Here is a 27,294-nt window from a genome sequence, read left to right on the forward strand (position 1 = left end):
TGTGGTCCAACCTCTACCCCAGGGCAGGATCTGTTCTTCCTGCATTGGTCCTGAAAGATGTCTGATCTGTTTTTAAAGACAGTCTATGAAGGGCAAGGGGTCACTATCATTGTTGTCTGCTCCAGGGCTCCAAAATCTTCACCGTGAAGTTCCTCCAAATGTCTGATGTGAATCTTCCTTGTTGCAATTAAATAGATTACTGCTTCACCAGGGCTACAGGGAGGAGATAAATATCTTTGTTTCTGCAAAAGCCTCATACACTTGCAAATTTGGGGAGAGTGAAATTGCCCAGCTTTTTCCATAATTACTTCAGCTTGGGAATTCTAACGAGACATTGGTTGGAGGTAATTGTTTAGGAAGTGCATAAGCAGCAGCTTGGAAATAATACTAATACTTACTGAGGGGAAAAGCCTGCCCTTTGGGCTCTCTGTAAGACAGCTGGATATAACCTAACTCCGACCAGAAAGTCTGCATGAAAGCAGATCAGGTGTGAAAGACGGCCATTTACAGACTCAGGAAATAGCTATGTACCTCATGACACACAGTACCCTAAATTCTCCCTATGATGAAAAGTACAGGCCTGCCATCCACTGAACAGTGAATATAATAGCCACGTTTTCTGCGATCACACAGACGCCATTAAGATACATTCAGGAGCCACCAGCTACTGTGGTGTGCCAGAGTAGGGTACACAGAAACTACAGACAGCATGGTGAGAAATTACTGCCCTGATTAAAACACCAGGTCCTCAATTAGCCAGTATAATGCCAGCATGATTTGAAGTGCCTGCTGTACCCAGCAGATGCCTTAATTTCTGTATGGGACTTCCCTGTCCCCCAAAGTGACTGAATTGCCCAGCTTGCCCACTGGAAACAGGTTGCTGTGTCTGCCACAGTTAAACACTGACTTTACTCTCTGTGGAAATGGATGGCTATTGCCAGCCCACCTAAAGCTGTGCCTTGGTCTCTCAGCACACAGGACAGGGCTAACTCATGAGAAGGAGAACACTTGCCCTCCCAATCGAATACTTTCTCATTCCTCTGTATACTCTTGCTGTGCTTCTGTGTCCTCTTGGCAGGACCTAAAAAGATACACAGCAGACGCACCAAAGCACAGTTAAATATTACAGATGTGTGCTAATGCGTTGGGAAGGTGCCCGCTACCAAAGCCCTGCCAATTTACAGCTTATTGTAAGAATACCTTAAAACTGGCAGCAGTACCATCCCACCTGCTGTCTTTGTCAGGGATCAGCATTTCTAGCCTTGTCTCCACTTCAGGACACAATATGCAGTGAAGCAGCACCTGCTGCTCTTGTGTCTCTGATGGGCATCTGTAAAGGCTGGAGAGTAGATACAGGTGCTCAGAGTCCTCCTGCACACTGCCTCAGCCAAATGTACACTGACAGAAATATGAAGTTATCTCAGAACACAGATGTTTGGCTTTGCTGCTGCTGCCTGACATTGGCACTTTATTTTCTTTGTCATATGTGTGGAATTGAAAGCTTTTTTTAGGCCCTGACCTTGGCAGCAGTTGCTACTGCAGTTCATCATAAAGATATGAGAAAAGAAGAGGGGAAAAAAAAAAGAAGAGGGACTTACTGAATTTTCATGATCCCCTTTGTAATCCTGAATAGTTCAACTACAGGCCCTCTTAACAGTTTTATTGATCACACTAACACTACATCTTCTACTTCTTCATAGATATCTTTTTATCCAACCTCATTATGTCTTTCATGTGAATTAAAAATATGCATATTTTTCCAGCTGGCAGAGACAAGTGAAAAAAATCTGTGTTAATTCTACCTTGACCTTTTTTGAAATAATGGTTTCTGTTTTAACCTGCATTTTTGTTATGTTTTGCTTAGTGTATCAGTTGGCAGTTCAGATCATTTGGAGTTGAAGTTGCCTATAAAGCCCGTATGTGAATTCTATGGTTCTACTAGTCTATCTATAAATTGTCATGATCTTCCTTAGTCAATATAATTGAGGATTCTGTAAAGCGCTTTGCTAATCTGTCTGTTATGAACAGGCATTGATGACTTAATGAGTGTAACACAAGCTAAAGCAATTCACTGAAAAGATTTTTTCTGAAGTTGGTAAAATTACAAGTCCTACTGTTCCAGTAATACCTCTTGCTGCTGTGCTTGCACCTGTACATGACATGGTGCTGGTGGTTTCTGTGTTTTCAGTTTATTCCTACAGGAATGACGCTTCCCCCATGGCCCATATTTCTTTTCTCAACTTTCTCCAGCTGGGTCCACCTGTGTGAAAGCCTGCTGTGCTGTCCAGGAGATCCTTCCTGCATACTTGCTGCTCAGTGAAACACAACCTTTTACTACCCACCCAGGTGTTATTTTTGGGCAAAAGACGACACAGAAATGCTTTTACTTGAATAAAAAAAGAAAAAAAATGAGCAGTGAAGACAAATTTCTTGTCAGTATTTGCTGCAGAAGAATGTCAATCTAATGAGTAAGTGGGCTGAAAATCTAGTTTTTGATGCAAATCTAGAAACTCATGGTTGTCTGAGTTACAAATTTCTTGACAAGAGTGAAATGTTGTCTCACTATTACTTCAATATATAAAACTGAAGTTCAAAATAATGAATTCAAAATTATTCAGACCCAATGCTCAGACAAAGTCAGACAAGTAAGACAGAAGAAAACAGCATGGGAAATTAAAAGTATCTTTCTGTGCTTTTTGTTATCAAGGGTCAACTTTACAGTTACTTCACCCAGAAATATTTCAAATGATCCTGTAGAACTCAGTAAAACTATAAAGCATCTGACTTTATTTTATGTACTTACTCAAAAAAAGTGGTCCATCCAGTCTCATCGCTTTTAGTTGCCAGAAGTCCACTGTTGCCATGGTAGGTAAATAAGACCAGCTCCTGCCCTTGTGCAGTCATGCTTTTCAAACACCCATTGGTGCCTATGGTCAGCCAGATGACTTGGTTATCAGGAGAGACCACTCTTACTGGCATGCGGTTGGGATCCCGCCTGATCCGAAGAGTGTTCCCATTGCTGTCCGTTACTGCAGTAATGTCATTGTCATTACTGTAGCTAAAGTTGTACAGGTAGTCTCCGGTGACTAAACTCACAGTGTACTGGTGAGTACCATTGACATCAAAGATATATAGCTCTTGGTCAGTCGGAGAAGCAACTTCATAGAAGTTCATTGAATTCATTAAGGGTTTGTTCTTTGACACAGCCCGTATCCTAATGTTTCCCAGATCAGCAATATACAGGGTGCCATCTGGAGACACCGCTAAGGAGGAAGGGGCATTAAGTTTGGCATCTTTAGCGTAGCCATCTCCATTCTGGTAACAGTCACAGTTAACATCATTTTTGCAATCACACTCTGAGGGTATTCCAGCAACTAAAGAGATCTCCCCATCAGTGGTGACCTGCCTTATCCTGTTTATCTTTTTCTCGTCAGTTTCTGTAATGTAGAGCACCCCGCTGTAGGACACGGCGATGGCGGTGGCTGACTCCAGCGTGGTCTGGACGGCGTGTTTGCCCACCGCGTACTCCACACCGGGAACCTGGCAGTGCATCGGCCTCCCGGCAGCAATGCGCACCTGGCGGTTCTCAGTGATCTGCAGAACCACGTTATTGTCCAAAACATAAATGGAGTTATCCATTGGGTTGATAGCTAAATCTGTAGGCCATTCCAGACGAACCTAAACAAACAGAAGTGGTTTTTTTAACAGTTAACCAGTGCAGATTAAATGAATTAATTAACCTTCCGTTTTAGACACTGCTGTAAGGTTATTTTCCATCTGCTATAAGCAATCCCAACTGAAGAACTTGCATGAATACATGCAGTGAACTAAAGCTTTCAGAGAGGCTAGAGAACAATATTCAGGCATCCATTTTGTGGAAAAGAAAGCCAGTTGCATTGAAACTGTAATATAGGCTGAGTTTCCCCTCCAATAAAGGCAATACTTTTTGGCATAAATAACTTTAGAGGCAAATATCAAAGTCTAAATACTTGCCAACAATATTTATCTTTTATTCTTGTAGTAGCAAAAATAACATACTACCTTCCAGATTATGAAACACTGTACTCCATTTTTTGAACATACCACTACTGACATGTTCCTTCTTACCTACCCAAGTTTTAAGACAAATAGAAAAATACAGGGGGTTTGTGTAAATCCTTTCATTCACTCTAGTAGGCTAAGGATGTCAGCAATTCAGAAAACATCAACATGCCAGGATAGTTCTAACAGACATGCCATTCTCCCAGTATTTACTACCAGGCTTAATGTTTCCTGCTGCTAGTTTTGCTGTTCTAAACCAAACTGAACTTTATGGGCAGAAAAATTGAATACAGCAGCGTTTATAGCTAAGAGAATAAAGTGCAATTCACATCTGTGGAACAGGTTGCTTTCTCCCCCAAAGCTGCTGTTAAATATCCATCACACTCCACCCAGTTTTATTTTAAGGGGTGCAAAAGATGTATTTCAATTTCTATCCCCAGCTCACATTTCCAAATTAGCAGCAACTGAAAAGTACCTGGCTGATGTGCATGCTGGTATCACAGGTTAGAGGTCGTGCTGAGGTGAGGTCATTGGAGCCAAGCAAAGTCGATATTATTCCATTCTGATCCACTTTTCTGATCATGGTCCCATCAACAAAGTAGATTAACCCATTCTTGTCTATTGCTATTCCTTCAATGAAGCAAATAAAAATTAGGGTTTTTTTTGTTGTACTAACACTGAATATATTATCCATAACTAAGGATAGAGGTAGCATGTATCTAGTGGAAATGGTAGGCAGAAAATCTGATCTCTGGCAGTAGGTATTAATGCAGCTTGTTAATCTATTCTGCATGACAAACCAACATTCAGCATGAAATCTACTGCTGTTGACTGCACTTGCTGTTCATTTGCTTTTGTGTGTTGGGAAGGGACTAGCTTTTAAGTTAACTTTAAACATTGGATAAATGGAACCAAAAGCAATGCTCATTTTAGATATTCAGCACTGCCTGCCAAACACATAATATAAATGCTCTTATTGAGCGTTTAAAAATGCTCAATAAGCACTCAAACCAAATATTTCCTAAAAAATCAACCCTAATTGATTTCAAAAAGATCAGTCTCCTGTAGCTCTCTTCCTCAATAGACTTTCTACTTGGAAAAGATCACTCAAATCCCCTATTTTTGAGCCAACTATTGAATTCAGTAATTAAACATGATCATGCCCCCAGCTCTGAACTTCTGTATTATTTTGGATGTTATAGAGGGAGAACTGTTTTTACCTTTGGGGCTCATGAGAGTTGCCTCCACCGCCTTGCCTCCATCACCACACCTTGCCTCATCGAACGGCAGGCACTGCTCCCCTGTTCCTCCTATCACCTCAACATTTTTGGTCAGGTCTTTTGCACCAGTGAGCGACTTGGGCCGATAAATCCTGCGTGTGTTTGTGTCGGAAACGTACAAATCTCCCGTCACGGGGTCAGTAGCGAGGTAGTACCTGTGAGCTGGGTTGTTGCTGTAAAATGGAATTACACATTGCATATGCTGTAGTTAATTGCACCTAACATTGGATCAAAGGAGAAAACAGTTTATTTACATGCAGTGTGCAGTAACACAGACAGAGTTAAAGTCAATGATGATGCTCCATGCATAGGTAGCACAGGTCATGGTCCCAAAATGATTTTGGTCCACATTTCTCATCTGTGTCACAAGCAGCCCAATCTAGATGAATCCTCTGGGGAAAGAAGGTCCATTTTGTCTTTGATGCTCTCAGGTGAGTTCAGGCTCTCTCATTAGAGACTGCAAATGTCTCTCTAATAAGCCAGATCAAAATACTGCAATTTAAAACCTTCTGAGAGTTCTGGGAACCTTGATCTAGTCCAAAATTTTGCAGCAGGCAAAGCTGCAAAAAGCTTTGCCCAGCCCAGCCCTCACTTACACTTTGTTGGTATTATCCTATCTGTTTTATTATAATTTATATAAGGCTGTTAGGGTTCATAATTTATGTAATTCATAAACAGATAAGACAGAATTTGAGTGATGAGTTCACAGGCAAGAGATAAGACATCATTCATAAGTATTTGTTTAATCCACTGCTTTCAAATGCGTGATACGCATGATTTAACACATTAGGAAATGTCATCTCTTCCACCAGAGACCAAGCAGAGCTCTTCCATTCTTCTTAAGTCAGAGTCATATTTCAAATAACTGTACACATTGGCACAAACCCGCTAACTATGCCAGCACAGTCTTTATTACAGTGAAAATATATATTGCTAACTGTTTTCCCAGAAACGTACATTTTGTGTCTCCACTGGTGCCACATAATTGAGAATTACTGTCTTTTCTTCCCTGCTGGTGAAAAAACCAGCCCTGGAGATTACCTTTTGTGTTGATTTATTATGATGTAGAAACTTAACCCACTGCAGTTGGGATTCCTGACCTAATTTATGGCATGAGGAGCTGAAATAAGGTCATGTAAATACGTGAGGTAATTTCAGATGCTCCCCTCATAGACTGAAGCAGAGTGTCAGAACAGTCACTTCTGATGTTTGCAAAAGCACTGCTTAAACAGATCTACCAGACTGGTGGTAGCCAAACATCTGCTCACAGAATGCTATACTTCACGTTTTGTAAATACATAACTGTGCTAATGTAACACGTTTTTACGTACTGCCACTTGGAAAACGCAACAAGAGACCAACAGGAGCGACTTGTGAACAAATTATTATCTTTTAGCAGGGACAGATTTTTATAGCTATCCAATTACAAAAACACAGAAAAATGTGTTGCATAAATAGGATTTTATTTGGTTTTAAGATTTTTAACATGTTGGTTCAGAACGAATGAAACCAAGTGAAAAGACTAATGAAATCAAATACACAGTGATTAGCACCTCTTAAAAAGCTCTGCTATTGCACTGAGTGTTGTACAGCGTGTCTGAAAACAATCAAATGTAGGCTTACATTAAATTTCTGTCTGTTACAAATTTATTATTGCCAATGTGCTAAATAGTTGGAAGGTATTTTCAAAATGTTAATTTATGCAGTGATCATTTAATATGATCACTATGGAGGGTACAAATTATTTATGCCTCCATAGACTGCAAATTAAATTATACCCATTTACATGATTACTTTAGTCTTTAAGAAACTTTGCAAACACTTCAAATACAAACACATTGCAAGATGTGAAATGTGCAATTAAATTTTATTTCATTGTAATTTAAAATAAAGTTCTTTCTTATACTACTGAAATCTAAATTTAAGTACCTCTCTTCAACCCATCTAACACTGCCTCAATCATATTTTTCAGCCATTGGAATAAGAAGTCATCAAATCAAAAAGAAGTAATTTATGCCTAGCAGAATTATTTATTTCCAAACAGAAGTTTGAAGCTCTTTTCTTCATAAATATGGAGATGTACTCTCTAATTAATTCCAACAAAAAAGGAAGTCAGGATGAGTCCTCATGTAAGTAGTGTATCCTCATCAAACCAAAAAAATACACCTGATATTTAAATGTATTTTCTCATTTTATTAAAAAATTTAGTATTTTTTTTAAAATAAATTCCCCCCAAGTTTAGAAATGCATAGAATATTACTACTGAATCTATAGAAACTCTCCAACTTGCCATGTGCAGATGTCTAATGGCTCCTTTCTGAGCTGATACAACAGGCTTAACCTCAGCATTTCTTTTCAGGTTAAAGTTAAACAGCTGAGGAGGCTTTAGCTGTTAGAAACCCCCAATAATTTATGAGAGAAAGGCACAATTTGAGCAACTAACTGTCAAGTGAAAATGACATTTGTTTTCTAGCCAGAAAACATCCATGAGCACTATGCAGATCTCAAAAATAGTACAGGGACAAGCAGCCAGCAGCTGGAAAGCTGCAGAGTTTATGCAATTTCATTGTACCCTGAAATGAAATTAAGCTTCTACCTTCTACCAATAACAACAAATGCAAAGAAATTAAATCCCCAGCCCGTGACTTACTGACTAATTCAGTATTGCTTATCACTTTCAGTAGTCTGCAAAACATGGAGTTACATACCCACACTGGCTCCTGTAAAGACAAATGTCTAAAAATTAACTTGTGCTGTCTATGCTGAGTAATAGTAAGTGCTCTGAACTCAAAGTGTGCACACACATGCACATAGCTGTAATGATCTATTTCCCTTTGCTTTCATCTTGCTTAGGCCAACCTTTTAGCTCTTCAGCTATCAGATCACCTGGACTATCTCCACATACAGATTTTTTTTTAAAATACTACTCCTGCTTCCATCCCTGTCTCTCTTGCCTTCACTACGTGCCCTCTAAACCATATATCCCCTCCAGGGTGTTTTTATGTTTTCTTGAACTTTTTTTTCTGGCTCTCTAAAGTCTTGGGATAGTGCCATAGCCTACAAAAGACCTCCCTGTCTTCAAAGTCCTTCTAAAAATGACTTCTTCCATGAATGTCTATCAGCATTAATCACCCACAGGCACCAGTGTGTATAAAGACATTATTTCAGCTTTGAGATTGAAAAAATTTGAAGTCACTGGTACATGAGAGGAGAAATTTGATCTGCATTCTCTCGCTAAAATAGAGTACAGGCTTCTTGAGGTAGGAGACACATCACACTGTGCTGAAGCACTTTGTTTATAGGCCAGGAAAGGTGAATGCTTGAATAGACAAGAGATCTGAACTAGTATTTAGCCTCGTTCAGTGGTTTTACTTGGGGAATGCATTTCTTAGTGCATTTTCTTCTAATACCTAGCAATTATCTTTTGCAAAGTGGTCTCTTGAGGGCTGTTTTCCAAACTGCAGTTTAAGTAGAAATCTCAGCAGTCTGAAAAACTTGCCAGTGAAACTGGACATTTGCTCCCTTCTCTTCTTACAAGCCAGACAAGATATGCTTCCCTCTGCAGCATTTCACAGGACCCTGCATGAATTCATGCAGCCAAAAGAAGGTATTTGGTCTTATGGCGTGTCCTTAACTGGAGAGCCCATGGCAAGAGGATTTGGTGGCTCCTAAAAGTTTACATGTCTTAAATAAAAGGCAGCTAAATTAATAGAATAAAAAGTTGCAGGGTATATTAAGCACAAAGATCCCACTCTTGGCTTAGGAAGTCTCTTATCAGCAAATCTCTAAGGCTGAGAGTGGACACCAGGAAAATGTTTATGATGTGAGAGAAAACTCAGTCTCGTAATAAATCGTGTGCACAGCGGGCTCCACACCTCCTGCCTGTTGGCTCCACAAGTGCTCCTGCAGAGCCAGTTCTCCAGTCCTCTGTGTCTCCTTCTGCCTCAGGAGGAACCCCCACTTCACCGCTGCTCTATGGGCCATGCTGTTACATTTGTGTGGTATGATTGCAATTTTGCTGCCCAGAGCTTCTGCATGTTTAGGCATGAATAAAGCGGAAAAGCTTCAGTATTCTCCCTCACCAACTTTTCTTACATGCAGGGATCCAGTTTCTGAAATGCTGCAGTTGAGGCTGTGACCACAGTTCTGCCAGAGGCAAGAGAGGGTGGCGCTACTAAATCACAGCAAAACAAACCTCAATATACATCCACTCTTTAATTCCTTTTTGTCCATTCCACATCCCCATTTTAAGTATTATTCCACATTCTATATATTTGCCAAGACAATGTCCTATCTAGTTCCAATCACAACTTTGTGATACCACAAGGGATATAATTATTTTAAGAGTGGTGGAACACATACAAACTAATTGTAATAGCGAAACCCTAAACTCACCAAACAGAAGAGACTGCCTTCAAGTCATTCCTCAAAAAAAGGCCACAAAACCAAATCTGATCATTAGCACTGATGCAGACACCTTATTTAGGCATGTAATTTTTTGCCCAACACATCTGAAACATACTTTTGAAAACATAAAACCCTTCCTCACATGGAAGCATGTCCAAAGAAAAGTGAATTTAAAAAACAGGGACAACACAGATACGACTCTGTGATTTGTTTAAAAACAAGGAAGGAAAATGACTGGCAACAAAAAGGAGAGAAAGCTACCAGTGGGCCTGCTAAGCTTAGCAGTTCTGCCACAAAGGTTTGCAGGGGTTCATGTCTGCAACAAGATTTTTACATGGCTCTGGTTTTTTTCTCCTTATCAGCACCAGCTGCTGTGGCAAAGCAATTCTAAGTGTCCACCTACTCTTCTGTTCTTGCCATTATTGTAGCTGTGCCAGGATGGATGAATGCTGTACTACAACCCTCTGATTACTGCTGTTCCTACGACCGATTTTGTGAGTCTTGGTGTATTTAAAAATCTTAACTCCTGGAGTTGTGTTATTGTTATTTCAACTTCCACTATTAAAAGAAACAAATCTGTTAAATGAGAGCCTGAAAAGATTCCACATCAAAAGGCTAATGAAAGGAACTCCCTTGATACTTTTATATGCCATTCTCATCATATTTGGTGTATCTGATTAATGAGTGAGTTTTGATAAGATCAGCAAAAGTGCTGCCAGCAAGGATTGAGCAGAGATGAGGGAACAGCAAAGGAGGGCACACACAAGCATAACAAGAAGCCTGACTGTGGACAGAGAGTGATGAGAAAAGAGGAACTCATCAGAAAGGACGACACAGCCTGACAGTTGACATAACTAAAACATATGGACTCATTATTTTTGAAAAATACTCCTCTTTTCTAGTAATACATCTCAGAAATGACTTGCCCATTATAAGCATTCATTTGTTAAAAAAGAAAGAAGCACAGTTAGAAAAATATAAATCTTCTTTAAGGAATGCTTACCTATGTCTAAAATCTTTATTTCTTGGTGGGAGCAAGTAAAAAAGAACAGAAAAACATTATTAGACAAACATTCAGAAAGGATGTTAAAAGATGAAAAGAAGGCAACATTTACATCTATCATTAGTGAAGTGGTGAATGATTGTCCCTTGTCCACTTATGTTGACAACATATGTTAACTCTCAAAATCTGCAGAATTATTACTTTGGTTAGATGAAATTCTTACATTTAGATAAGCATAGTTAAAATATTTTATGAGGGTAAAATGTTTTCGTTTCAGTTTTAAATACTTTAAAAATCTTTTGACTCAACTTTTATTTTGTTCCTAAAAGCATTCACAAACTCAAACTTACACAATGTCAGAAATTCATTCAGTACTTTAATTTGCCACAGTAACTCATAACTGCAGAAGTCCAAGATGCGAACAAGACATACCTTAGCTCCAGAACACTAGTTACATTTCCAGAGGGGAATATGCGCCGGACGTAGTTAAAATCCCCCACGTACAGACTGCCGTCTATCCCACACGCCAAGGCCACCGGAGCCAGCAATTTGTTACCGTCAGCTTGACCATTGCAGCTCGGACAGGAGATGCTGCGGCGCCTCCCGTTGCCCATAATGCTGCTAACGACTGGGGGTTGCTGAGATATAAATTGATTTTCACCATTGCCTTTGTAGAGGATTCCTGCCAGATAATACAGGAAAAAAAATAACAAACCAAACCCCAATAACATTTATAAAAACTCCAAATGTATACACATAAAATGATGCAAAAGTATTCTAAATATTCTTTTGGCTAAACTTACACTTCATTAATGTAAATTGAATGAAGTTTTATTGTTTCACCACCATATTTTTCTCACTGCAAATAACAACTTCATTAAAACATATATAATTATATTTAGGTTATAAACATGCAAACATTAGATTATCTTGTCCCATAAAATTTAGTAGAAACACTAAATAATGTAGCTCTTGAAACCCCAAAATATTTTCAATTGTTATTTTTAAATGTTAATGACTTTTATAGTTATAATTCAAAATAAAATTTGTCACACTGAAGGAAATATAAGGCATATTAATGGAAGGGAGGTCTGTGTTTCTACATCTTTGAACATCAGCATCAACAGTTTTGAAATAGCCCAGAAAGGACTGAAATTCTAATGTGCTTTATAAAACAAGAAAAATAATATATTTGCAAATTGTATTCCTGAACTCCTAGTATAATTAATTATGAATATCATGTCAAATGTAATCTGAAGTGGATTACTGTTGCAAACTGTAAATATTAATTAAAGAGCCACTTCAAAAAGCTGTAGATTTGCCTGAATTTTACATTATAAAAGATTCTTCACTCAGCTCACAACAAAAGTCCTCTGGCAACAAGGTCTGCCTCAATACCGTATCTGCAGTTATAGGCAGTTATTAAAAATGTCAAAACAACAAAAAAAATGTGGTGCCAGGCCAACCTGCCTCTAAAACTTAATTCTGCTTCGAGGCATGAAAGAAACAATAATTTTGTGAAGACAAAACAATGTGCCAGCACTATTTTTCTTCCTTATAGCCTACATAGGAAACCTGAGAGGAAAAATGGATGCTTTATGTTAAATCTTCAGTCTTGGGGGGAAAAAAACCAGTACGTTAAGTGTTGCCAGGACCCTCATTGTTCAATCTCATGATGAATCTATTAAGGTGTCCTCTACAAATGGTCAGCTATTATGGTTCTACTCGTAAGTCACCATGTGTCTTTCCATGGTATAATTCATGTAAACCACATGTCACTTTGTACTGTAGAGAGATCTGGGTTTTATTGATTACATGCCAAGAGTTTCATGCAGTTTGGAGCTGAGGGATGCAGTAATCTTTTGAGACGTTTAGAAGAAATTTAAGATGTATTTCTCTTTCCCTCCTCACTCCCAAAATGCACGATTCGTACTGAAAAGTATGAGAAAAAATACTTTGCTTTCCTCTTTAAATGTTTTAGGTGTCTTCACTGCTTTTAATGTTATAAAATGCAAGAGATCATAAATGTAAAACCAATATACACGATAAAATTGGAAAAAATGAAAATGGTTTAGGGAAATCTAATGGCAAGTAATCTAAATAAGTAATCTAAATCAAAAGAGGAAGAATGTATTTTTCATGAATAGTTAAAGCCAGAATGCATTAACAGTATACGAAATCCCCTCTCCAATGATTACATCATTTATGACAATCATGGCACTATAATTTTGCCTGAAATAGCTGAGTTCTACAATTTTCATCAGAGGAATTCTAGAAGTCAGCACAGTGCACTATTGCACCTGATTTATTCTGTCATTACCTTGAAAAATTGGTCCTTCACATTTCTCCTCTGTTATCACAGACTAAAAGATGTACATTAGACTATTTACTGCAGTAGTTTGGATTTCCGTGCAAACACTGTCTGCAGTCTCTTCTGAATAGATTTATGCATCTCATCCACCTTGTCAACTCTCCACTTGGTTTATTCAATTAGACACATGACACTTTGAAAAGTCATTACTTGTCAAATGTACTTTTAAACATAATTTAAAGCCATCATCAATTTACCCAGCAACAGAATCAATCTTACATATATATTTATAATTATAGCTCTTCACATTTTCAGATGGATTACTTTACAATAATTTGCACAGGTTCGTTTTTTGTTTGTTTGTTTGTTTGTTTACATTTTAAATTAGGTACAATGAGACCTTTTCCCTTACCAGTCAGAAGCAATGCTTTATGTGTTGATTACTGTGTAACACATTATAAGCCTGTGTACTAGGGGAAGACCTTCACAGGACATGAAGTACTGCAGAAGTTTTACTCTGCAGTAAATTACTCTGGATTCCTCTCTTGCATGAAAATCCAGTGCTACCAACTACTACTTTAAGCTATGTGACTGTTTACTTCACCTTTTCTATATGCTTCCGGCCAAGTTTTCCCAAATTTCTTTCTGTTCATTGTTGAGGCTTCCTTAGCCTAGCACCCTGCAAACAGTTGCTGAGCAGTATGCTTGACAAATCTACATTGATGACAAAGTTACTGTGCAACAGCTAAATTCAGCTGGGGAGAGGAGTGAGAATATGAGCAAGCAACAGCTCTGCAGACAGCAAGGGCTGCAGAAAGAGAGGGAGGAGGTGCTGCAGGTACCAGAGCTGAGATTCCCCTGCAGCCCATGGGAGAAGACCACAGTGAGGCAGCTCTGCTCCTGCAGAACATGTGGGTGCACGGTGGAGCACATATCCACCTGGAGGGCCCATGCACAGCAAGGGGATGCCCGAAGGAGGCTGCGACCATGCAGGAAGCTCATGCTGGAGCAGGCTTTTGGCAGGGCCCCTGGACACATGGAGAGAGGAGCCTGTGCTGGAGCAGGTTTGCTGCCAGGACTTGTGATCCCACTGGAGCCATCTGTTCCTGAAATACTGCACCCCGTGGAGCAGACCCACACTGGAGCAGTTGTGAAGAACTGCAGCCCGTGGGAAGGACTCACACTGGAGAAGTTCATGGACACTGCCTACTGTGGGAGGGAGCCCACGCTGGAGCAGGGAAGAGTGTGAGGAGTCCTTCCCCTGAGGAGGAAGGAGTGACAGAGACAGGGTGTGCTGAACTGACCACAGCCCCCATTTCCTGTGTCCCTGCACCACTGGCAGGGAGAAGGTGGAGAATTCAGGAGTAAAGCTAAGCCTGAAAAGAAGGGATGATTGGGTGAGTTGTTTCTAAGATTGGTTTTCTTTGTCACTACACTACTATGATTTGACTGGTAATAAATTTAAATAATTTTTCCAAGTCAATTCTATTTTGCCCATGACAGTGACTGCTGAGGTGCTGAGAGATCTGTCCCTGTCCTTATCTCAACCCATGAGCCTTTTGTTCTGTTTTCTCTCCCCTGTCCAGCTGGGTAGTGATGGTGTCCAGCCAGAGTCAACCCACCACAGCATATCCAACACAGACGTTCTGATGAATTAATTAATGTATGTATATTTATAGGATGCAGAAGCATGACATTCAATGTAAATCATAGACACAAAGAAAATCCTGAGGTGGAATGGACCCACAGGATGACTGAGTTCAACTCCTGGCCCTGCACAGGACAACCCCAAGAATCACACCATGCCTGAGAACATTGTCCTAACACTTCCTGACAACTTGGTGATGTGACCACTGGGGAGCCAGGGAAGCTCAAAGCATTTACCATTTGCAAAATGTTCTGTAATTACCTTTTTTAAAAATAACCGAGCAAATAGCAAAAAGTTTGAATGACAGACCTGAAGTGCAGGGCAGTGGAACAGTTAAACTAGCAAGAAGAAAATGAACTCCTTACCATTCTGAACATCCAGTACATGATGCTTATCCAGTGTCCAACCACCCATGTTGGAGGCATCCAGTTCATAACCCTGCAAAATGGCAGTCCGCTTTTCCCAGAGAGTTAGGTCCAAGCAAGACTCGTACTCGTAACCTACAGACACTGAAATAACAGCATGTCCTCATTAAGAACAGGACCTTGTTCTGAAGAAGAGTTTAAAGAATGTGATTTCCTTAAATGACATGCTTTCTTTTGCTCTCCTAGGACATGTGAAAATTCCTATGGCTTCCTAGCCATGTTGAAAATACTAACCAGAATCCTAGCTTATTAAAATATTTGTGGTTATTACAAGTAAGTGAATTAAGACAGATACAGAGGAAAGCCATTTTGTGATGTAAGTCAGACTGCTATTGTGCTTTACTTAAAGTACACAGAGTGTTGCAGAATAAACACCATAATGTATCATTAGGCTGAGAGCTACTTCATAGGAAGGAACTGAAGTCAAAAATGTCACTTTTCACTTTTCATGCAAAGGAAAAATGGTTTCTTTTTCTTTCTGAAGGATTTTTTTTTTCTCATAATTCAAGGCTTAGATTAGTATTTTTTTAATATGTCTTAATATCCACTGAAATAATTTTATTCTGCAAAACACTTTCTACTTAATGAATACAAGCATTTGAGGTGTGCTTCCCTTTGTTAAAGACAACACTAGAAGTGCAAAAATCCTCTGTAACACATACCAACAGCTTCAGATAATCCATAGACCCTCTGATTATATGCATCAGTTTTATCCCATATGAAGGTGTATGATAGATTTGGGGATGCAGGGAACCATTTTTGGAAAAGTCTTCCGACCACTGCCACCATAAGATGAACCTTCATTAAATTAAATGGTATGATAGACTGGGTCATAGTAATCTTCAGTACAGATTTATATCCTGCAGCCCTGGAGCTCAAGTATGATAACTTCAAATCAGTTCCTGGTATTGTCGTTTCTTCATGAAGTACCTATGCATTGTTAAGAGAAAAATACAGTAATTATTTGGAAATTAAATGAAACAATGCAGCCATCATAACAGGCTGCCTAACATATTATGTGACAATTCCTTAGGAAATTTCATCTATATTTGGCTTTCATGGTTAAAAAGCCATAAATAAATAACAACATTTAACGCTTTTTCTAAAAAGTCAAGTCTAAACTCTTCATTATACTGAAGCTGCTTAGTTGGTACTTTCTGCTCAAGCATTTCAAAATTATTTCCTTTATTTTTATGGAAGGAAAAGGAAGCATGAGAAAACATTCCAAACTGATTTTTCCTGAAGAGACAAAAAAGCACCTTTCAAAATTGTCCCTTATTATACTGCCATCCATGTCCCAACTAATAAAGGCACATGTAATAAAAGCAGTAGAGCCTCTAAGGAGAGCAAAGCTTGAGATTTGGGTTGGGATGCCTAATTTCTTCTGTAGGAGCAGGAAGAACTTCCAGGTATTTTATTATTTGCATAACCAGTGGATTGTAAATACTTTAAAATAGAGCATTCTTCCATTTGTTTTGAAGACAGAAAAGTAGGATGCCTCAGGGAAAGTTTTTCCATATTTTCTGATCAATATTCACTACTCAGATATCAGCTTATCACTTTCACATTTTAGAGAGGCGGAATGAATCAATTTTATTTTTAAAAGGTTCCTCCCCTCCTCTACTTTGTCATTTCCTCAGAGCTGAGGAGCTTTTGTGGGTGATGGATGGATGTGAAATGTTTCTGTGTAATGTGGATAAAGGCAGCCTATATTGTTCTATGCCTCAGTCAGAACATAAACACTGCAGCCAGCACTTGCAGTGAACAGCTACCAGGTATCCTGGTTTATTGAAGCAAACAAAAGAAGAGGAAAAATGTAGCTAGACACATTTGTAAAGGTAATGTTTCTTTGGTGGAGAGTGCAAAGGCTGCAAAGGATGCTGAAGCACAAGCCCAGGACCTTAGTGGTGTCACAGGAACACTCTTGGAAATAAATTAAGAAAGGTTTATTTTACTTTTCTGTCTTCTGGTTCTGAAGTCTGAAGACCAAACACTTCAGTATTTGTGGAAAGCAGACTTCAGGATGAGCAGTGTCACAAATACTAGGCTTAAGACTTTAGTGGGATCAAAACCTGACTACTAAACAAGTGCTGCTAGCTCTCTGTGTCAGAGAAATCCTTGGATGCTGCTTCTAAGGAACTGACTGTGTTGAATAGGGTGAAGTAATGTTGTTGATGCTCAAGGAGGGCAACACGTGCTACACCATCCTCTATATGAGCATTTTTGTTGGATCTACAGAAAGATTTATACAGTATTAACTATATCTACATCTTTACCAACAACAGTAACAAAAATTCAAAAATACTCTTTTGACTCATTGTCTGGCATTGTAATTATTTACATCTGATACATGTAGACATATAATTGTTGTTCTCCAGTAAGACTATAATAGAGCTGTAGGAAATAAAGTAGGAATTGGAAGAGACAAGACAAATGAAATTACTATTTTTAATTCTTAATTTTTATTCTTTGACTATTTCTTTACTCCCCATCAAGAACCTGGCTGAAAAGAAATGACAAGCAGTCACCTTGAAGGAGGTGAGCATGGCCTCATTTCTCTTTGTAAATCTAGTCTGCTTTCCCTTAGCTCAATATACAGACAGTGTCTAATCCAGAGAACAGGCAAATCTTTTCGACATGAACAAAACCACCTCTCTCTAGAGAGGTAAGTGGTTATGAACACATTCCTTTTCTGAGACTTTGAAGGAAAAGCACAAACCACCCAGGAACAAAATACAAATTCCTCCTCAAGACATCAGCAGGACTCTCATGTACTGCACATTAAAACTGCTCTAACAGATGGAGGTCCCTGTAAGCAAGAGGAGAAAAAGAAATAATACGCTTGTAATAGGACACAATTTAATGGACTTCAGTGGTCTCCTGTTACAACCATTGCTTCTTTTACAACTGCAACTGTGGAAGAGCTGTGTGAAACACATAGGTGGTCTTCCAGTACTCTTGACTGAGATAACAGGCAATAAAGAGGACACCTTGAAGTTTCAATTTTCAAGAAATTCCACTGTGTATTTGGATTACTATCAAATTAGAAACTAGGACACTCATGCAGTTCTCAGTGAGGTTTAAAACAAAACCTAAACCCCTATTATTAGTTTCTGCAGAAGCCTCAAACACCTGCTGGAAATCTGACTTACAACTTCCTTTTTTCCATAAAATATCCCCTGTAGTAACTTATTTTCTTGAGAACTTTAGAAATGTATAGGTAAGGTTATGCAACTCAATCTCTCTCCCAGAATCAAGCATTACAAAGAGAATTAAACAGTTTAATGTTCCTCCAAAAAGGTAAATCATCAGGCACAGCAGAGAGCTCCTATGGGAGCCATGACAACACATCAACTACAAAGCAATTGGGAAAGTCACCGGGAACAAAAGTCACATCAGGAATCACCAACACAACCAAGCTGTCTGTACTTCACCTTTTCCAGACTGAGTATCAAGCTACCTTGAGAAAGGCTGATACCCTAAGGGGACTGAGTTATTGCCCAACCAACAAATTCTAATGGCTGACATTTTACCTATGGGTGATCAAGCTTCTCCTAAAGACAGCTATGAAATATTTAACTTAGGGGACTGAGATAAGGGTCACCTCAATTTTGAGAGTTTGTTATCCTGGGAATTCGAGCTGGTGTCCGAGTCACATAAACTGTGCAAGGCTCCTCGTCTCTCATGGCCAGCAGAACTAAAGCCATCCAGGCTCTAGAATGCTTTCCTGCTCTAAAATATGATATGATTCAACTGACATGCTCTGATGGTATTCAGAACACTGAATAAGTAACTCAGTTAGAGGGAGAAATGCCTGCTGCGTTGCTGTGATTTTTTGGGGCAAATTGAACAAATTCAATAGAGGATCTGAGGACAAATTTTACAAATGACTGCAAACTTTAGTCCTAGTGTCAGAAAAAGGTTGTTCGCTGAGAAGTAACAGCTGAATTGGTGCATTAAAATGTAACATGATCTCTGTTTGAGAGGGGTAAAGATGGCATTTTTAGATACAGGCAACTGCTGCTATTACATAAAGGCTGAGATTAAAGAGTACCAAAATTATACTTTAAGTAGAAGCTGAAACTGCTCATTTCAAGACAGAAAAAATGTTTTCCTTAAAAAAAAAAAAAAAAAAAAAAAAGCCTTCCCCTACAATTGAGGCTCTTAAATTAGCATTTAAATCAAGAAGAAATAAAAAAGGGTAAAAATACTTGCAGTCTTAAAACATGGTTTAGGTATCACAGAGAAGAGGGGTAGGAAAAAGCCATATATATGTAGAAATATAAAAATGCATCTATAACAGAATAAAGAAAAGGCATGTATACAGTCTCAAACAGAAAGCAAAAGAGATGAAAACCATAAAATATGCTGGAAAAGAAGGAGATATAAAAATGGAGGTATTTGGTTCTACAAATAATCTCCATTTTTTTCTCAGTATGAACTTGAAGTTCTGAAGATTTTAGGTAGGTAAAACTAGGTGCAGCATCCACAGAACACTAGAAAGATTTTTAGATATCCTATTATGTTGTTAGTTTAAATGTTAAAACAGGTCAATTTCTTTGCTGAAAATGTAGCCACCCAGAAATTACCAATAATTATTTTCATTAGGTCATTGAAGCTCGTATTTTATCCTGAATTCCTCTGGCTAAATAAATTTTGTCAACTTCTGCCGCACTACTGACAGCAGAGAGAATCTGAGGTGAAGAACCTTGCATATATAATTTGAAGGAAAACATCCAGTATTTGTTCTCTCATACACTTGAAGTGATGGAAACAAGAGTCTCAGGACCTGCAAAAGGCATCTTGCAAGCACATGTAACAGTGGATAACAGAAGTTTAGGACAGGGAAACCCTCAAATACTCAGTTTCAGAAGTGCTCGCTGTGACTCACGTGGGTTTCTGCCAGACCACATGGCAATATATGGAAAACAGACATTTTAGGAAATTACCAGGAAAAAGAGAGTAACAACATTACCTAATACATAAAAGCAGCTCCATCTTAACCTGAACTCCCTCATCTGCATGCAGTTTATTGCCTTGTTCCACACTGATTAATCTCAGCTACTTAAGTCTAGGCAAAGCATGGTAACTTGCAATTAACAGTAGATAAAATCATGCCTAAGCAGTCCAAATTTAGTTAACATGTTATTATCAACCCTCTTGAGTAATGATCTATTGGGTCTGTGATCACCTCTTTACCCACTGTGTTTGTTCTTTCCCCTTGCTTGCCCTTTTTTCCTTTCAGTTTTCTTTCATGCTGCTCCTTTGGCATAGACTTTAATTCCCCCTCTGATCAATTTGGGATTCATAAGCCACTAAGTACACTCTTGGAAACATTATCTCCAAGGGATGATGAAGCACTTCAAGGGATGATGATTACAGCAGCACATTATTTGCTCCTGCAGTACGTGATGGTGAGTGCTGTCACAGCACACGAACAGGGTGGCTAATACTGACTGCAAGAACATGGGGAATTACTTCTTTCTCTGTGCTTTTCTCCAGTCTCACAGCCTTTAAACTGGCATTACCCCTTTTTATATGAAAAGATCAGCAGCAGTTTCTCTGGAGCTGAACATACAGTTTTGAATAGAATTTGGTTCTGCCCATCTTTTATGAGAGGAGTGGTTTTTTGGGGATGACAGATTGTTGAGCATTATGCATTTCTGAGGAGAAATGGCCCAAAGGGGTACGCGCCAGTCACAGTTGTGCAGCTCCCACTTGCTGAAGCAGAAAATCATGCGTGGGAAATTTATGTGTGGGATAAGCAAAGAATACAGAAGAAAAGACTGCTTAATGTTTTCTTACATAGTATTGAACTGGATTTTTGCATACATAACAAGAGGACCATTTTCCCTCATCATAAATCACCCAGCAGCCCCAACTGCCTAGGATCCACTGAGAATATCTTTCCTTCCAGCTGGTTTCCTAGGGAGACAACTTGACCCAACAGTCCTGCCCGCCCATCAGACCTCCCACCTCACAAATTTTGAACCTGGTAGACCATTTCAACCACATTTTAAGTAACAGTAGAAATCTCTAAAGATAATTAAGTTTCTTTATGTTTGTAAAAAAAACCCAAGGGTTCTGGTAGGGAAGAAGTAATCAATTTGTGACTCCTGTGAGAAAGAAGAAAAGGCTGAATACAGACTGGGGGGAAGGACTGGTTGTGACAGATAGATAGAATTACAGCAGTGGGTGGGAATGAGTAGTAATCCAGACTTCATTAGTCCCACTGCTCAGGAAATAACTTGTTTACCTATACACTGCAAGTGTTTTTTTAAAATTTGTATTTTCTGACATTTTTCTATCATAACTTTTTTCTTGAATTATATATATCTAAGCCATTTTCCATAATTCAGGAACTGAATCTATAATCTGTTGCCAAAACAAGTAAATCAGAGCTGTTTTTCAGTGGACTCTGTTTTGCAAATACTTTCTTTTAATTGACTTGCAGCTATCAAAGGCACAGAAATGATAGTGAGGATAAAAGCAACAATTTTCTGGCACAGTCTAGATTTGTATGAGTGTTTAGTTGTAATTTTCTTACATCTTTCCTTTAAACCTGCTCTTACCATGAATTGCTTAATGATTTAGCTCTTTTCTTAAGAGCTCTGCATGAAAACATTTGAATACATTTTCTTTGTTTCTCTTGAAGAGGCAAGGACATTTCTTAGTGAATGTGAAAAACAGTGCTCTATATAATTATAACATCGTGGAAGTAGGGGCAAGAATAAGAAAGAGAGAGAAAGAGGGAGAGAAGGCGGATTGTTTCACTAGGAAAAGTTTGAAAATCCACACTGAGATATATATTACTTCTTAAAATGTAACTGAAATGCTTTATGAGCCAAGAGACTATCCATTTTACTAGTGATTATTATTTGAGATGGAGGAATCTAATACACCTAGCTTGGGAAAAAAAAAAAATTAATCCATAGTTTTTTCCACTTAAATCATGGTTTGGCTGTTAAGTCTTACTTTCGGCATTACAAGTTCTGAAGAAGATGACTAGACCACAAGCTCACTGGCTTGTCCTCAGTGTTGCAGAGAGTCCTTTTATGTTATAAAAATCTTTGTGTTATGCTATTTGTCAGGAATAAACAGATATTTCAAACTGTGTGTGTCTTTGGGACACAGTGGAAGAACACCTTTCGCTTTCGGTCTCTGAGGTGACCTCTAACAAGAGGGCCATCCTATGAGGCCGATGCACTATAGTGTGTCCTTTTCATGGGCCAGTGCTTGAACGCTAACACGTTGCATAAATTAAGTGATGCAAGCAAACGTAAAACTGCTGTACACACAGCTTTCTTACTTTTGTTTTTCAGATGAAATTTTAAAGATCGTCCCATAGAATAAATAAATTGGTCTGAAAATAATCACGTGTTGCAAATTCCTAGCACTTACTCAGAATGACTTATTTATGAACAGGAGTGTGCTGTTTTCCCTCTGGCTGCTAAACACTAGACCAGATAAAACTGTGTTTGTTTGAAGCACACCTTACCTGTGTCTCTGGGATGATAGGACTATCTTCAGGAGAAATTCTGAAGAAAGTGGATAAAGGTGATGACACAATAACAGGGTTTGGCCTTACAAATCCACTTAGATCACAGCTGGGAATGTCATTCTCTTCCTTCTTCATGACAAGGGTATCCATGACATAAAAGACATTCCAGGGAATCCACACTGTGTGATACTGTGTCAGGAACGGTGATCGCTCAAACACCAGTGTCAGAGAGGCACCACCATTTGCTACCAAGTCAAACCTAGGGAAAAAACCCAAGAGGGCTAGCTAGTCAGCAAATTCTCAAAGCCATCCACAGCCTCTATTTTACTGATTGATTCTTCATTCCATTGTACTGCTCTGAATGCAGAATGGCTCTACTGGGAACAATGGAGAAATCAATTAAATTACATTACATTATACTGCACAGAGCGAACAGAGAATTTGGGATGCTGCGTTTAAATTCAGCAAGTCCTTCTACTTCTGAAGTATATAATAATCAACATGTTTTACATTTTAAGAATGTAAAAAGTACAACTTCAGTCAATTACTTTCCTAACGTGTTTTTTTCCTGTTATTTTATTATCTCAGTTTTACAAGCAGCTCTTCAGTAACACCTCTGCTGTCTTCATGTGTTACAAGTGCTTCAAAAGGAACTTACATTCCATCCTGGCGAGTGATTGTATATCCGTAGTCTGGATAGTGTAGGAAGGAAACATTGACTCCAATGAGTGGTGTTCCATCAGCAGTTAATACCTGGCCTCTTATGACAGATGCAAGACTATGAAAAAGATGCAGGATCAAATTACAAATTTGGGGGGTTTTGTTCTTTTTTGCATGAACAAAAGCTAGCGAGTGAACACACACATCCACCCTCACTCACCCAGCCAGCCCTCTCCACATGCTATCAACTATCATGTAAAAAAACATTCCTCAGACTCTAACCCTTTTGCAAGTTCACATAATTTACACTGTATAAACAAATGCCTTTGACTCTGCAAATAATAATTTTGTTTCAGTATTGTTGATTTTACTTTGGTTTATTTTGTCTGTACTGAGTTACTAAGACCAGAAATTAACTGAAGAATTTTAAGAACTTATAAACTCTATATGTTCTCACTACAAGTCATATTTCTGGCAACCTCTTAAAGAAAAATGTACTTTTCAATTAGTTTCAAAGCAATCTGTAAAACTGCGGGACTATGAAGTGCAAAATTTAAAAATGCAATAAGGAACATTGGTGCAACAACTTTTAATCAACTGCTGTGCCCAAACACATTAATGCTGTTAAATTACTGCAAACGCAGTAGTTCTAGTGTAAATCATCCTCTTTCACTCAGTGAGATCCCAGACACCTGCTTCCTGTTACTGGCTTATTTTCAGGTCATTACTGCTTCATAGAGCACCAGTCAAATAGTTTATGCAATTATGCTGTCATGTACTTAACAGTTCTATTACATTAATTCATAATTTATATTATTTAGTGAGCTCAGTTTAAAAAGTGCAGCTTTGCTTTTCCTTCTGAAGTGTTTTCATTGCTTTGATATATTTCCAACTGAGCTAGCCCAAATCAACTGGTTAAACAAAGATTTATTTAATCATTAATGAAGTGCCCTGTTAGAATACAGATACTAAGCGTGGCAAGTACATTCTGTAACCTTCTGGCACTGATAAATTGAATTTTGCAAGAAATGAGACAAAACAAGCAATTCGATATATTAAGAGAAAAGGTCTTTGCTCAAAATCCACACCAGAAATTCGCAGTCTAGGGGATCTGCTCCTCACATGAATCTCACGCTCTCCAGTTCCTTTTGTGTTCAGGAGCACAAGATGAGTTGTGCTCACCTCTTATTGAAAGGGCTTTCCCCAGGTATGACATGGGTGCTGTCTGCTCCGATGAGGAAGCTGATGCGGTCGTAAAACGCTTTAGCAGCTTGCTGAGATGGTGACTGCTGGCTTTGGCTGATGATATCTTGGGGATCAGGCAGTCCACGACAATAAGGCTGGTTTTGGCAAGAGCTCTGCAAACAGCAGTCAGGATCCATACAGTCAACTAGCCCATCTGTTGGCAGAAAGTCACACAAATGAACAAACTCTTCCTCCTGCCCCAGTGCATTGGAATGAGCCAGCCAGCAGGGAGATGAAAAAAATTATGTAGTACGAAAGAATACTCATAATTAAGATTTTAATGAATTCCTTTTCAATTAAAGAAAGAGAGCTTGTTTCCACTGAGTTCTTAAACTCCCATGAAAATCTATGCAAGCTGAATATACTCAGTATCCTGTAAAAATGAGCCTATTTATTCAATACTCTTCTAAAAACGTGTTGAAGAAACTCGAAAATGAAGGCACTCAGGCTCTGCACACACTGTTAACTTATAAATATTAAACATTTTAGGTAGGCCTAATTAGCTTTTATGTGAGGTTATTCGACTTGCTAGAGAAAAGAAACAAGTAATCTATGTTGCAAGTAGCTTTAAATCTTTCACAACATGTATCTAGGTGGATTCCTTTATACCTTGGCAGAAAGATTTTGTTGCTAGTGGCAAGGCAATTTCCACAAATTTTTTACATGAAAATGTATGAGAGAACAAAATCTGTATTTAACATTTAAATTTTATTCTGAATAAACTTATGGGAAACGCTGGCCAGTATAAACAAGATTTAAACACATAGGTACTTTTATACTTATGTGCTGAAATATTCCCTTATGTGGAACATGAGATCTGTCACATCACTGAAAATCTAATTTGATGAAAGATTAAAATCAAGATCAAATTGATAACTACTAATTTGCTGTAAGTAAAGTCATAAGGAAAATGAGCTTGGAAATGTCAGCTACAGAAAATTTCTAGATGAATGTAATCTGGTGTTACAGAGCTGATAATTGTTTCCCCAAAAGAACAGCAAGACTGAAATAGCTCAAACATTTTATTATTCCATTTAGATTAGAGAGGGAGCTTGCTTGATGCACTGAACTGAAAAATATACCAATGCAGCACTCAGAGGAAACCCATGACTGCTTGTCTCACAAAAGAATCTGCCTTTAGAGTAAAACTTCTTTCTGAAGGGAAAAATATCATCCATTTTTGTTCAATCATATGTTGAAAGAGTGTAAGTAAACAAAGATCTTCTAAAGGTATTCTTCTAAGCATTGCTGTGCTATGTGGATCAGTTAGAGGACTCGCAAAATAGTAAAGGAGTGGGATTTCTGTTCTTTCACACATCTAAAATTCTTATTTAACTTGCCTGACTTTGAAATCAGTTCAGGGAAAATAAAAGGGCTGAAAAAAGCATCATTAAGTATATCAAAGTTTAAAGTTTTTTAAGAGACAAGAAAGAACATTGATTTTTCCTGGGATGAGGATATGCCAGAGGGTCACATTGCCATTCAGATAGACACTGACAGGCTGCAAAAACGGGCTGACAGGAACCACATGAAGATTCCACCACATGAATGAGAAGTGCAAAGTCCTGCACCTGGGGAGGAACAACCTCCAGCACTGTAACATAGCTTTGTGGAGAAGACCTTGGGAGTCCTGACGGACACAAAATTAACGCGAGCCAGCAACACGCCCTAGCAGCAAAGAAGGTGCCAACACCATCCTGTGTGGAGCACACAGCTCTGTGTGCAGGCTGGGCTTTCTGTACAAGAGACATGGACACACTGGAGAAAGCTCAGTGAAGGGCCATGAAGACTGTTAAGGGCTTCTAAACACATCTCTCCTACATGGAAAGACTGAGAGAGTAGAGACTGCAGAGCATGGAGAAGAGAAAGCTCAGGGGAGGGCATTTTATCAATGTGTACAGATACCTGGTGGGAGGATGTAAAAATGTCATCTTCCAGTGGTGCCCAGCAAGAGAAAACAGGACATGGGCACAGACTGAAACACAGGAAATTTGGTCTAAACAGCAGAAAAATGTTCTTTACTGTAAAAGTGGCTAGATACTGCAACAAGCTGCCCAGGGAAGTTGTGAAGTCTTCATCCTTGGAGACATTTAAAACCCAGCCTGAGCAACCTGCTCTAGCTAATCTGGCTTTGAGCAGGGGGTGGGACTGGATGGTTTCTAGAGGCCTTTCCAACCTCAAATAGGCTGTGACTCTTGTGATTTTCTAGTCTCCTTCTTGTAAAATATGAAACTCTTTCCTAGCTGAAGTACTGACCTCCCTTGTTGGTTTTAACTCCAGAAGCCTGGATCAGTGACAAAACTGGGGGTACTGCTGGTTAAAAGAATATTTTTTGGGTTTTATTTATCTGAATGGTCCCCCATGCAATATCTGGTGCAGTTGCCAAAGAAATGCTCAGATTTCTCCATTAATCTTTGTTAGTTTATAAAAAGCAAATGTACATCTGGAGTATAGTCTGCAGGTCATAAAACTGCATGGGATTGACACCTTCTGAACTAATCAGCTGGAAATGCATTTTTACAAGCCTCTCCACTAACATCAATCAGAGAAAGAATCTCATTTTCACCAGCCAAGATACTGGGATATGCTGTTTGTTATTTTCCTGTGGAGTTTATCAGTAACGTGCCCAGGCGAGTGACGGATGGTTATGAATCTGGCTCCTTATAACTTGAGAAAACATTTTTCATTCTTTCTCTGTACTTATGTGGCTAGAGCTATCTAGTACCACTAAGTCAAGTGCTCTATTGCACTATGTGAAACGGAGTAAAATTTC

The 27,294-nt window shown here is 38.8% G+C and overlaps 1 protein-coding gene across 1 annotated transcript in view; it reads right to left on the reverse strand.

Annotated features, from left to right (window-relative positions):
• Nucleotides 1-27,294, reverse strand: part of TENM3 (teneurin transmembrane protein 3) — a 1,292,929-nt gene that overhangs the window by 29,695 nt on the left and 1,235,940 nt on the right. The window contains exons 26-34 of the mRNA XM_063402168.1: nt 24,459-24,675; nt 23,275-23,394; nt 22,614-22,875; nt 15,778-16,045; nt 15,056-15,199; nt 11,164-11,413; nt 5,262-5,494; nt 4,517-4,671; nt 2,804-3,678 (exon numbers count right to left, since the gene is read on the reverse strand). Coding sequence (XP_063258238.1) covers nt 2,804-3,678; nt 4,517-4,671; nt 5,262-5,494; nt 11,164-11,413; nt 15,056-15,199; nt 15,778-16,045; nt 22,614-22,875; nt 23,275-23,394; nt 24,459-24,675 — 2,524 coding nt within the window. The remainder of the gene's footprint in view (nt 1-2,803; nt 3,679-4,516; nt 4,672-5,261; nt 5,495-11,163; nt 11,414-15,055; nt 15,200-15,777; nt 16,046-22,613; nt 22,876-23,274; nt 23,395-24,458; nt 24,676-27,294) is intronic.

This window comes from Prinia subflava, chromosome 7 (assembly GCF_021018805.1).
Source record: "Prinia subflava isolate CZ2003 ecotype Zambia chromosome 7, Cam_Psub_1.2, whole genome shotgun sequence".
Lineage (NCBI taxonomy): Eukaryota > Metazoa > Chordata > Aves > Passeriformes > Cisticolidae > Prinia > Prinia subflava.